General features: G+C 37.3%; 1 protein-coding gene and 1 pseudogene across 1 annotated transcript; one reads left to right on the forward strand and one right to left on the reverse strand.

Moving 5' to 3' along the window:
- Window positions 1-2,532: 2,532 nt before the first annotated feature.
- Window positions 2,533-5,112, forward strand: LOC149004770 (L-type lectin-domain containing receptor kinase VII.1-like). The gene has a single exon (XM_089168409.1). It carries the CDS (start codon window positions 2,835-2,837, stop codon window positions 4,905-4,907), a length of 2,073 nt encoding a protein of 690 aa, XP_089024535.1. The 5' UTR covers window positions 2,533-2,834; the 3' UTR covers window positions 4,908-5,112.
- A 3,329-nt stretch (window positions 5,113-8,441) lies between these two features.
- On the reverse strand, window positions 8,442-9,497 carry LOC149004771 (AAA-ATPase At3g28580 pseudogene; annotated as a pseudogene).
- Between the last annotated feature and the right edge of the window lie 4,777 nt (window positions 9,498-14,274).

The raw sequence follows: 14,274 nt of genomic DNA on the forward strand, positions 1-14,274 counted from the left end.
TTCATTTTCTGGGGCGAGGGTTGTGAGCTTCCTATGAGATTTCACACTTGCAGGCGGTTTTCTTGAACTTGTTGCTTTTGTCAACTTCACGTGTTCTGGAAAAATATGGCTGCTATCTTTGTAACAAAAATGTTGCTGTTATATATCCCTATGGCAGTCAATAAAGTTTTTCAGTCAATATTTTGTTAAAAAATATCTTAATTTCAGTACCCATTTTTTTATTTATTTTTATTAATAGAGTATCTTCTTTTAGGTCTATACATTTCATTTTGATGACTTCTAAGGGTAGTTGGGGTACAAGGAAGGTATTATTAAAGTTGGTTAATCTTTATTAGCATTCCCTTTTAAATAAGTCTAACTTGGGTGCTGTGCATTAAATGCGTGCTGTGTGCTACGGTGGAGATCGAAATAAGGGTTGAAGTTTCAGTCTCGACTGCTTGTTTTGTGTAAGTGGTTGAGAGCAACTTTTGTGAAATCAAGGGTTTTAGATTGAAATTTAGACCCTAGTTTCGATCTCCACCATACGTTGCAGCATCCAAGCAATTTCAGAGAATCAAGTAGTCAAATTAGGATTACTGGCATTGAAAACCTTTTAATTAGTTGTTATTCCAGCATGATAAAAAGCTGGATGGAATGATGGATGGCTACTTCTCAACTACTATAATTGAAAGAATGGATAATTATTACCTGAAAAAAATTAAAAGATCGGTTTGTCAACTTAGTTTATAGGATAGGCAGTGGTCCCGGAAGGAGAGTTTACCAGAATTTAGAAAGGTAAAAATAAAATAATATACGATGTTTCTTGTCTCGGAAGTCCTTCTGGACCTGAAATTCTAAAAATGGTACTGGCCGTACTAATCTTACGCTACATAAACTTTTCTCTTTATCTCTACCCATGATAGCAGAGTTGTCGACAATTACCCTTCTGTTTTTTGTTTTTTTCCTTCTTTTTCTTTCCTTTTCTTCAATGTGCTGTTCTTCTTTGGATAATAAAATGTAGAATACTAGAAAAGCAAAGAAAAAATTAAAAACCAAACTTACAAAGTGAAGATTACCCACCAATTTCTACAACTCTCCCTAAATTGATTTCATTCAATCAAGGGATTTGCAAACTGTTTTTTTTGGTGTGTGAGGTTCATTCGGGCCATCTTGTGCGCACCTCGATTATATCTTCAGAGGGAGCTTTGTCATCTGCAAGGGTTGAACCTATGACCTTTCTAATGCGAACTATGGATCTTATCATTCTACCAACCCTGCATTGATGGGATTTGCAAACTTTCAGCTACTAAAACCCCAAATAAGTAGGAGACATCGAATTGAAGCAATTGTACGCCGAAGGGACTCTTCCTTGTTTGATCCTATTGTGATCTTTGACGGGTTTTCGGCAATGGGGCTGTGGTGGAAGATGGGGAATCCATTGACCTACCTTTATAGTTCTTTTAAAATTGGTATGGGGTATAATTATAATTTTCAATGGAATGTACAAAGGTTCACTAGTAATTTAATTGTCTTTATTTTAATTATCAATATTATGCTCATTTCTACTTCTCATGTTAATACCGTTGGAATGGTGTTAGTTTGAGGGAGCTCAAAATGTAATATTTTTTTTTGGTCAACATGTAATATATGAAATAACAGGAATCATACTTTCTCTTTTATTTCAGAGAAGTAAATATAAAATTTTCTAAGATACATTATGGCATAAATATAGCTGAAAGGATGTATAAATAAATCCTATCATTAAATTTGAACCCTTTATGATGAATGATTCAGATTTAATTTTACGAAATTGAATGGTAAGATTTCTAGCAATGTTCAACCAAGTAATTTACGTGGCCACCACCTTGCCATATATTGTAGAGAATCAAGGATAGAAAAAGAAAATAAATCAGAATGAAGAGGGTTACAATAACAGTAGATCTTTTGACTGAAAACTGGAAACTAGGTCTCATAAAATAAAGAGAAGCTCAAATTAAATGTTAACAAGAAAAACGTGAAAAAAAAGTGTTAGTCAACACTTTTTTCTTCTTTTACCACTTTCTAAGCAACAAATAGACTTTAATAACACTCAATAGAAATGTATTTTGCTTCTGTCAGACCGTACATTTCAGTCGAGACTTCGATATCAACTCATCGTTTTTCAATATTTGACATTGAAATCTCAACCAATATTTTGATCTGACGGCCCTCAATGTCTTGCTGAACGAATCCGAACAAAATCTCTAAGTTCTGTTAGCCAATAAAGAACAAAACTCAATTTGAATTGAAGATGAATTCATATTGCTTCCACGAAGGAACCACAAATGACCCACACCAAAAAACTAATAATTTAGAGCAAAACAACTCAATCCATATGGTTATTGTATACCACAGCTTTTCTACGTTCATGGCATTTTGCATTAAACTACCCTTTGATTTCGAATATTTATGAATAGTCGCCGACAAGAATATATGTATAAAATTATAAATAAAGGGTGATAGCTCAATGGTTTGGAATTTTGGACATTTCAATTTCAATTTGTTATCGTTAGAAGTAGAATTGCTGATTCACCATTATGAAAATCCAAATAACGGAAGTGTGCCGCCATGGATTATTGGTTGAACACGGAGCTTTCACTGTCTCATCTGTTTTTTTTCTTTCTTTCTAGGGATACTTTAATTCTTAACATAAGAAATTCTCTATTGCTATCTTGTGACTGATCTAGAACTTCTTCTGGGCTTTCGTTTCTTCCATATGTTGGTGATAGGAGTTGGGTTTGGGAGCTTGAAGGCCATGATTGCTTGAGATCTTCCTCTCTGTCTTCTGCAACTACAAGAACTTGCAGTGCTCGAAAATGGCGATTTGGCTTCTTCAACATGTTTTACTAGTAGCCCTTCTCCTCGATTCTATTTCTGCTGTGGACTTCATCTTCAACGGATTCGATTCTGCAGATCTCTTGATCTACGGCAACGCAACTGTGGAATCGCGAATCTTGGCCCTTACTAGAGATTCAAATCTCTCGCTTGGTAGAGCTCTTTACCCAGCCAAGATCCCCACCAGAAGATACCCCAACTCCTCTCTTCTTCTACCCTTTTTCACATCTTTCATCTTCTCTATGGCTCCTGCTCCCAATTTCCAACCCGGTCATGGGTTCGTCTTCATCTTCGCACCTCGTACTGGTATCGATGGTGCCACGTCTTCCCAACACCTCGGTCTCTTCAATCGCACCAACGACGGTGATGTCAACAACCATGTTTTTGGGGTCGAATTTGATGTGTTCCAGAATCAAGAATTCAATGACATTGACAACAACCATGTCGGCGTGGATCTCAATAATCTCAGATCCTCCACCGCTCAAACCGCCGGTTACTGGGACGAAGACGACGACCATGCTAGCTCCTCCTCCTTCAAAGACCTCACTTTGAACAATGGTGTAAATTATCAAGTATGGATTGATTACTCCAATTCCCAGCTTAATGTCACCATGGCCAAGGCTGGAACTAAAAGGCCACAAAAGCCTCTGATTTCTACTCCCCTCAATCTCTCTGATGTTCTTCTCGATGAAATGTATGTTGGGTTCACGGGATCTACAGGAGTTCTTGTCCAATACCATAGAATTCTGGCTTGGAGTTTCAGCAACTCAAATTTCTCTATTGGTGATGCTCTGGAGACAAATAATTTGCCTTCTTTTGTTCCTCCGAAGAGCTCTTTTTTAAAGTCAAAATGGTTCATTGCTGTGATGACCGTCGTTTCCATTGCTATACTAGCCTGTATTGTCGGGATTGCTCTGTTTCTGGTTAGGAGGAAACGAAGGAGAAAGAGGGATAGAGAAGCCATGGAAGATTGGGAATTGGAGTATTGGCCTCACAGGATCAGTTACCAGGAGATTTACACTGCAACAAACGGATTCTCCGATGAGAAAATAATTGGGTTCGGAGGCAACGGCAAGGTCTACAAAGGGGTTCTTGGAGGAACTGAGGTCGCTGTAAAGCGAATTTCCCATGAAACAGAACACGGAGCTAGAGAGTTCTTGGCCGAGGTTTCAAGCTTGGGGAGATTGAAGCACAGGAATCTAGTTGGATTGAGAGGTTGGTGCAAGAAAGACAAGTCTAGCTTATTCTTAATCTATGATTACATGGAAAATGGAAGTTTAGACAAATGGGTTTTCGAATGCGATGAGAATTTGATGTTGGGTTGGGAAGAAAGATTAAGAGTTCTGAAAGATGTTGCTTCAGGTGTGTTATACCTGCACGAAGGTTGGGAAGCTAGAGTTGTTCACAGAGACATTAAAGCAAGCAATGTGTTGCTGGACAAAGACATGAATGGAAGGTTAGGTGATTTTGGGCTAGCTCGAATGCACAGCCATGGCGAAGCTGCAAACACTACCCGAGTAGTTGGCACTGTGGGTTACTTAGCTCCTGAATTGATTCGAACAGGGAAAGCTTCTGCAGAAACTGATGTGTTTGGGTTTGGAATTTTAGTTCTGGAAGTGATCTGTGGTAGAAGACCTGTAGAAGAAGGGAAGCCAGTTTTGGTGGATTGGTTGTGGGAGTTGCTTGAGCGTGGAGAGCTCTTGTGTGCAGTTGATGAGAGGCTAAGGGCTAAGGGTGGACTTGATGATGATTTTGTAGAGAAAGTGCTTCATTTGGGTTTGCTTTGTGCTTATCCGGATCTGAAAGCCCGACCCACTATGAGACAAGTAGTGAAAGTGTTGGAGAGAAAGAGTGAGTTTAGTCTTGATCTTCAATCTTTTGAGGTTGAAGCAAGGGAAGGACCTGATGTCTCTCTTCTTGAAATGATGAAGATCAAATTCATGTCTAGTAGTTCTAGTCTTGGGGGAAGACACCCAACCATTGGAGAGATTCGACAGTCACTGTCGTCGTCGATGTCTCTTTCAGACTCCGATGTGATCGTAGATGGCAGATGAATATTTATCAGTAAAGATTCGTTTAGAGGTTTTGAAGGGGAAAAAATTTTATTAGAATGATTTGAAATGTACATATACACAAAAGAAAGTGAGGCCAAGATCAAAGGCTTGTGTACAAGAAGAGGTGTGAGAGCAGTTTTTTCTAATTGCAATGAGGAGGTGTTGTGTTGGTGATACATACATATGTATTTGATTTCTTTATTCTTTCCAATAATTATTCTAATTTTTTTTATATCAAGTTGGCATGTGTCTAGCTGGAAGGTAATGAAGGAAAGAATATAAAACTAGAATGTTGGTTTTGAAATTTAAATTTACTTTACAAGACAAAAATAAAAAGTATATAAAAAGATAGGCTTTACACTCCACAGTCCATAGGTATACAAAATAATCCTATCATGCACTCTTTCCTCCTCAACATGTAGACTTGCACTGTTGACATATGACTTTGATTTCTAAGCCATCCAAATCATAATTAGCAAATTTAATTTTTTTTCCTCATACAACCAATGTACTATATGCTCTGTGATTATTATTTTTTTAAAATCATTATAATAGATTTAAGTAGGTTTATCAATCCCATTTATCTTGACAAGAGGAGATATCTAGGGGTATAAACGGACCGGATTTGGATCGAATAGTGGTAATACCATATCCTCATCTTATTATATTTGAACAGATTTGGATAATATCTTATCGGTTTTTGAACGGATTTAGTCGAATTCGGATGATAATCGGATGATTATTTTCTTAAGTAGATTCTTCTAAATGGGCATAATACAAATTGAATACAAGTTTTTGATTATCTGTTTACATCTTTATCATTTTATTTGTGAGGGCTAGGTTTAAAATTTAAGAATTTAACAACTTTCATAACTATTTTAATAGAAAATATAGAAAAATAGTCAAATATCACAAGTAAAAAATTTATAAAAATAAGAAAAATAAATCTGAATAAGTAACTTAACCGGATAATTTTATCGCACTGATAATAATCGATAAGAATTGGGTATCCATATCCGCATCTTATTAGTAATCGGACGGATTCAGATACCCCTAATAAGATGCGGATGCAAATTTAGAACAAATTTTGGTTATCCATTTACACCCTCTAGAGATATCAACATACATAACTTTTAATTGTCCATTGGTAAAAGCAATCCAATTTGGTTGCTATCTCCTATGAGGAAGACCCAACTTAATCTTGAATTTTAGAATATAATTATTTTAAGTAGGAGATATGAAATGGATAAAAGATTTGAAATTAATCCCAGGAAAATTTATTTAACCTACGAAACCTAGTGAACTAGGACTCACAAATAAGGAAGACATTGCTCGCAAGCAGAAAATTTGGTAGCCATCCCAGCGAATCTGGATCCTCACCCCGTTGGGGTAGCACAGAGTGCTCCACGACGGGTTCGCGACCACACAAAATAGTGGGGCCCACGGATGAAATTTATTTTTTTTTTTGTTTTTTCCAAATTTTTTTTTTCACCGTGGGCCCCACTGTTTTGTGTGGTCGCGATGCCGTCGGGGAGCTGATCCGGACTCCATCCCAGCTGGTGTTAGTTACCAAACTATGTCACTTCACCCACAGAGACTTGCTTGGAAGTAGACAAGGAGAGATTCAAGGCCAAATCTCAATCCTTGTCAACTCAAGATGATATGCCCGATTTGATGGTGATTATGATTCCTAAAAGACATATCCTTGTGTTTGCTTGCTCACTAATATAATTCATTCACCCACTTTAATGCGTGCACGGGTATTTAATGAACATTTAATTAAGTTGCCTAGAATGGAGTGTCGGACTGTTTTGGGATGGGAACATCCAATGTACCAGTGTAGGACGACTAGACTCTAGGATGATTTTGGAGACAGTGATACGCGGCATCATCAATGGCATTAATAATGCTCGGGAGCAAGAAGTACAATTAACTGAAATCTGGTGTAACGAAAAGGAGATACAAATTATGCTGCAAGAGTGGAAAGTACAATATGGCCCCTAAAGTTGATCACCATCTTGGTTGAAGCAGCTATAAGTATTAGGAACATTACCTTGTGCTTAGAAGTTAGATCCCATGCTCTTTATTGTATGTAGCTCTATTCCCAGCCAATGAAGGCACAAGTATGACTATGGAATTAGATGCCATGTAACTGTATTGTTTAATGCTTTATAGATTTTCTTTCACCCCCTCCCCCCTAAAAAAAAAAAAAAAAAAAAAAAAAAAAAAAAAAAAAAAAAAAAAAAAGAAAAAAAGAAAAGAAAAAGAAAAAGAAAAAGAAAAAAGAAGTTTATATAGCTAGATAGATAGATAGATAGAAAAGAAAAGAAAACAAAGTCTACCATTTTCCAAACTGGTGGAGGTTGTGCAACTAATTGTTCATTGGTAACTTCCGCCCATAATTGACCACTAGAAACTTCAACCGACATCAACAATGTACCAAAGTCATCATTCTTTGAATATTTCCTTGCTATCTTGTGGTCGAAATGATTTGAACTTTACCTTTGTGAAAGGAAAGATGATAACATCATAGTGGCAGAAACACACATTTGGAAGCAGAAAATGTCAAATTCTACATTCATGGAAGCGGGACAGCAATGCATCTTCCAGCAACCACAAGATCAAGCTTTCTCTTATGTTCTGACAAGAACGAATCCCTCTTAGGTGCCAGATTTGAATGAAGAAAAAAAGAAAAAATAAAAAAAAAGCCCCATAAATAAAAAATAAAAAAAACAAGAAAAGAAAAAAAAGACTAGGAATATTAAACAAGCAAAGTGAAGATGCATTTTTTTAAGAAGAAAGTAAATAAAGGACACTACACTACCAAGGACTCTACTGTTCTATCTGCGATTCTGTGTCTACAGATTTCCCTCCAGCTATGTTCCACGGAAAACCAAAATGACCATGAGTCTATAGAAACAAGCACTCCATGCTCTTAAATGGTGGGTTGCCAAAGAATGTCTAAGTTGTGAGTTTCTTCAGCATATAAGATAACATGCAACTTCCAAAAACAAATATTTTTAGGACTCTAATCTAGTTGGGTTTTTGTTGATTAAACAATACATGGTTCATTTCTCTCCATTAGAAATAGCAAGTGATACTAAAACAAGAAAAAAACCAACGAGTAGCTACTTTGTCCAATTGTGTATTAGCTAGGAAAGAAGCACATAATTGGAGGAGAGATTCACTGGTTAAATGTTGAGTTATGAGTCCCAAAGGTCTTGCCACCCAAATCCTCTTAGTCCATTCGCAAGATAAGAAAATATGCCATAGAGTCTCCGCTTGATCTCCACATAGTTCACAAACAATGTCCATGTCCGACCATCGGGATATGATAGACTTAACTGACAATCTTGCATTCAATAGACGCCAAAAGAAAGATTTAAACTTTGGGTGGAGGGGGAACTTCTAGTAGAATTTCCACCATTGTTTGAAGGTGTTGCAACTTTTGTCTCTGCAATGCTCACCCTACCAACTTAGCAGAGAACTTGCCATTGGAAGAGACTTTTGATACCCACCTATCATTAGAGGAAGTTAGCGAAATATGTGATTGGTGGTGAAGACGATGATCCTCTCTTCACCGTAGGTAGACCAAAGACCGTCTATGAAGTTGAGAAGTCCAGACATGGTGATTTGGCTTAAGCTTTTGTTGCTTTCCTTCTTATCCTTCTTCTTCTTTCTCTGACCAGTGAGGTCAAGTGAACAATCAATATTTTCGATGACGATGATGGACTTCGGTTCGGTATCAATCAAGAGCTTCCGGAGGGCGGTGTTGTTGGTTACAACAGTGAGTTCAAGGTCGTAGATGTCAAAATTCAATAGATTGGCCATTGCAGTGGTCATGGTTGTCTTGCCGGTGCCGGGAGGACCGTAAAGCAAGTAACCCCTCTTCCAAGCCTTACCCTTCTTGGCATAGTAATCTTGGCTCTCACGGAACTAGATGAGGTCCTTTTTGATCATCTCTTTCTTCTCTGGGTCCATGGCGAGGTTATCAAAAGTGGCCAGATGCAGAAAAAACACATAATTATTCTATTCTCCTTCATGATCATTGGTGTAGAGCCTCCTCTGTTGGTTGCTTGCAACCCTAGCATGGCCCTCTTTGATGACGTGATCGAGGTAATGTTTGAGGACAACTTCACGGTGTTTCTCATGGAATGAGAGCTTGAACATGCACTTCTCCACCTCCTCGGGGTAGCCAAAGTGGCTGTCGTGGCCAATGGTGACATGGTAGGACCAACGGAAGACGATGACGCCACCACCCTCCTCGAAGGTGTCGTCGATGATCTCATTGCCATCGTCCAAGCTGAGCACAACTTTGGCAGAATTGCTGGGTAAGTCGGCCTTGAGAAACCTTCCCTTGGTTGAGGAAAGGTCACTGAGGTAACCCTCAATGGCTTCGTAAGCTTCGTTACCACTGAAACGCCCTTTGCTGTATTCCTTGAAGCAGATCTCCATCTTTGGGAACAATATTCTCATCAATCGAGAAACCCAACCCTCTATTATGTTCCGAAATCGGGTGAAAAGTGTTGCAGCAACATTGGCCAGCAGAACATCATTGTAGCGATCAACGACCCCAATATTCCAATCCATGACTCTCAATTCTTCTTCTTCTTCTTCTACTTTCGTATAGCTTTCTATAGCTAGCTTTAATCAAGTTAAGTCTCGTTTGATTCTTTTCCTCTGCTTTTATAGCTTGTGCAGCCTCTGTAGTCTGTCCTACCACTTTTTGGTAGGATTCTCCTCAAAGCCAAGGAGTTCAAATATGATATGGAGAAAATATAACCGAACCTGGTTCAAACTTGGTTCAACCTTCGACTTTGGTCGGGACCAAAGGAATCGACTCGCTTCCGAGCGAGCCGGGTCCAGGAGATAGCTTGCTGAGGAAGAAAACTAACTTAGTCACAAGCACGCCCTAATCCGATACGATCGGAATAGGCTAATCAACTTAAAGATGGCTTTGGCGGCTGTCACTCATCGCTATTATATGGATAACTACCATATAACGATCGTATTATCAAAGGAGTCATCTACTAGTCCAACCTAGTGAAGATCTATCACTCAACGGATCTATCTGTTAAGATCCAACGACTATCCGAAGAAGGCTCAAATACATCCAACGAAGGAGATTCGGAGGTACACTCTATATAAGACATTACCTACTCACAAGGTAAATGACACCCACGGATACAATCTGAATTGTATTCTCGTGATTCATTCCTTAGCTCTATACTCTAGCAGAGCCGTTTGTGATTAAGTTCATCAACTGACTTAGCCTTCGGAGGTGGACTCCCGATCCCAGCGGTCGGACCACATCTGACGTTCGTTTTTGCAGGTCCTTCTCAGGAGATTTAAGGGCTGAGCAGATTTTGGACGCATCAAAATCCAATTGTGATTATATGGATCCTACACAAACCTTTTCTAATCCTAAAGGGAAAACAACTCCTTTATGTAATCGAATTAAGAAGGAAAGGTGTTTTTTTGGTAGTTAATTAAAAAGGAAAGTTATAGGCCGTTAATGATTTGAGTAAGGGTACCTTTTTTGGTGAAACATTCCATCAAAATCAGTTTGTTAGCAGCGGTTCAATACCTTACCGCAGGAAGTTAATTTGATCTTCAACAATAATTGTCAATCTTCTCCTGCTCACCAACCTAATAATATAATCTCTAGCTTTTATTCGCTAACTGAACTTGCAGGGAGCTTTCCAACTAAATTTCATGAAATTGAAAGAAAAAAAAAAAGGTATAAATTAAGAAAAGTTTTGAGATTTAAACTAAAATTCTTATCAGGTGATGAGACTTACATGGTGTGTTAACGAAATCTCTAGAAGTGTTATCGACATGAAAAATGACGAAACTAATGGATTGTCCAGATCATTTTCTAATTGTCCATCCTAAATCCTAATATTCCCAATCCGTTGCAGCATCCGGTCGAATGGGTTCGGTTCGAGGAAGTAAAAGCCACTGAGTCAACTCACTTAAGCCTCACATGGTTTTAATCCATGGTCAAGTTTAAACAGGATGACATGTCTTCCATCCAAAGTTCTGCTAAACTGTTTTGCGTTAATTGCGTAGCACTGAAGCAAAATCACCTCTTATAGTTGACTCTCACTTAAATGCACGTGAACTTTAACTTATGTTATAAGTCGAAAGAATAACGTAAAGTGTCAGAGGTACCTTTTGATAATTTGGCATTTGTGTTAGGTTTTGATAATTTGGCATTTGTGTTAGGTATTGCTTAGTAATGAGATAGAGAGATGCACTATGTATTCACTTTCATTTATTTATTTTTGTAAAAGCTGTATATTCAGTGGCGGAACCACATTGGCCCCCTGGATTTAATATATATATTAATTTTTTTTAATTTTTTCTCTTTCACATGTAAAATATCACTATTTGCCCCCTCAATATTGAAAACAATTTTTAAAAGTAAAATAATAAGTATAAATGTCATTCTTAATTAACAAGTAACTTCTCTTTTTGTTTTGGTCAAGAAACTGAAAACTTAATTATAAAAAAGAGTTAAAGCCAGGAGAGGGATCAATCATAAACATTGATGGAATAGTCCACCAAGACCTAGATAAAGAGAGACGACGAGCTCCTTTAGCAAGAAAATCCGCAAAAACATTAGAAGATCTAGAAATATAATTAAAAAACACCCAACTAAAAGTAGAAGAAAATCTCAAAATATCTGAAATTAAACTAAGACTTATCCAGTCCAAATAAGAAGGAAGGCCCTGCAAGGAGAGAATCGCTGGCATACAGTCAGAGTTGACTTGGATTTGCTCCACCCCCAAAGACCTTCCTAAATAGGGGTGTCAACGGTACGGGTTGGGGCGGTTTCGGGCTGGGCCTAATGGTTTCGGGCTGAAAAACACTCAGCCCAAACACGGCCCATTAAGAAAATAACGGTTTCGGGCCGGTGCGGTTTGGGTTCGGGCTGACTAATGGTTTGGGCTAACGGTTTAGAATTGGGTTTACTAACGGTTTGTGTTCGGGTTTACTAGCGGTATGTTTTGAGTGCCTTGTTAATATGTGAAATTTATCAAGAATATGTGAACATATATAAGCATTAAGTTATCTCCAAGTCTTTTGGGTTGGGTGTTTACAATCAAAAACTTTTTTCTACAAAGATTTATAAAATTTATAGAACTAATATACAAAAGAAAACTGGCATCATGATGAATTTTAATGGGTCTTCTCTGCTTATTTTCCTCCTCTTTCTTGACACATTTAAAAATGGATCAAAATAAAGCATTAAAAGATTTTCAAATAATAATACATTTGCTAAATATTTACTAAGCCCATCTTCCAAATGGCAAAGGCTTTAACAAGCTTGTTGTTTGCATATTCCAAATCAAAACAATAAAGGAAAACAAATGGATACTTGGGGGTTTTTTTGTCTTTTACATTTACATTTATTTTATTTTATTTCTTTATAACGGGTTTAATGGGTTGGTTCGTGCCAAACGGTTCGGGCTAGCGGGCCACACACGGGCTGGCCCGGCCCAGCCAAAACCATTGCGGACTGAGGTTGTTCAGCCCAAACACAACCCATTAAGTTTCGGTTTGGGCCGGTTTGGGCTATAGCGGGCCGGTTCGGTTCCAATTTTAATGGTTCGGGTTAGGTTTTGACACCCCTATTCCTAAAAGTAAACCATCTCGAATGGCAAGAAGTTCCATTGTTGTAGCAGACCAGCCCAAATAGTCCTTACACTGAGCAGCTATAAATGAACCTCGATGATCCCACAATATACAACTCTTGCCTTCCTTGTTTGTATGGTTATCCCATGCACCGTCTACAAACACTTGACAACATTCAATATTCTCTGATGGTCTCAGAAGAGTAGGAGAAGCAAAATCCCCTGCCAAAGATGACCCAGTTAAGAAATTATGAATGTCAGCACAAATGAAAGAAAAATGTGACATAGTAGATCTAACTAAGATATCAAGGCCACGAAAAATAGATGAGTTCCGAGTATTACAAATACACCAAGCCATAGCGCTCCAAGTAACTTCTCAGTCCTTATTTATTCTCCTCTCTCTTCTCTCTCATCTTTTCTTCCTATTTATTCTCTTCTCTTTCTATTGAATCCTCTATAAAGTGGGTTAAAGGAAATTTAAAAAAAAAAATCTTATTAGATATTCAAAATGTTATTCCTAATTAGAAACTAACTCCTCTAATTCCAATCTCTATCTCCTCTCTACTTTTTTCTTCCTATTTGTTATCTTCCCTTTCTTTCTTCCTATTTATTCTTTTAAACGTTATTTATCGTTTATTTTTTGTCATTTTTGGTTATTATTTTTATTTGGTTTTATGTTCTTTGTTTCTTATTTCTTTTGCAATTTATTTTATTTGATTTTATATTGTGAATAAAATGTCAATAGTTAGTAAAGTAACTAACTACGATCGGTTTGCATCTCTTACCTAAGAAAACAAAAAATTAGTTTGCATCTTTTACCAATAAAATTTTAGTTTGCATATAACTTTTTAATAGTCATGTGTTTTTTTTTTTTTAAATTTGTTTTTTATCTATATTTAAAAAAAAAATATCATTATCAATAACTTATCTATTTTTCTCAAATATGTGTGTGGTCCATACAATATATGTGGTTCTATTTCTTAATATAATAAAATAATTCATAGGTGGGATTTCCCAATGGGTCTTACAAGGGTCCACACAATATGTGTAGTGAAAAAGTATTAGTACTTCCCCAACGGAAAGATTATCTGGATTTTCTTTCTTCTTCCTCCCTAATGTTGAATCTTAGTTTTGCCCCTGTGTATATTCACTTCGGTTGTATCAAAATGAGTATAAACAAAATGTTCTGTGTGCTTTTGATCTAAAAATGAAGATTAAAACTGAGATTCCAGGGAAAGTAGTGTGAATTAGGATGATTTTCCATTTGTTATTAAGTTGAGGTTTTTTGAGTCTACGGAAGAAACTTTGAATGAGTAGTTAATATGGGGCTTTTAGTCTGTACAGAATGATTAGGAGGGGTTTTTTGGTCTGAAGTAACTAGAATAAAACTCTACTTGTACTTTTATGTAATAGCTATTAAGATTTCACCTATGCACTTGGTTTTCGTTGGATTTGTGTGGCCAACTGGGCTCAACCAGGGTCGGTCCGCTGGACACGTTACACGCATGAACATATAATTGAATAGAATTGTACCTTTGGGAAGATTGAAGAGCTAAGGATCATTTTCGTGAGGCAAAGAGTAATAAATCCACATCCTCTGTAATTCTTTTCCTTACAATTCTCCCTAGGATTGCGCCATGTGACATTAAATAATCCAATGATCACCAATTCAAACTAGAGTTTAAATAAAATTCAAATTTTTGTTTGAATTGGGTAACCGTTGGATT

Source organism: Hakea prostrata, chromosome 9 (assembly GCF_041222555.1).
Source record: "Hakea prostrata isolate BN-2017 chromosome 9, UWA_Hpros_2, whole genome shotgun sequence".
Taxonomy (NCBI): domain Eukaryota; kingdom Viridiplantae; phylum Streptophyta; class Magnoliopsida; order Proteales; family Proteaceae; genus Hakea; species Hakea prostrata.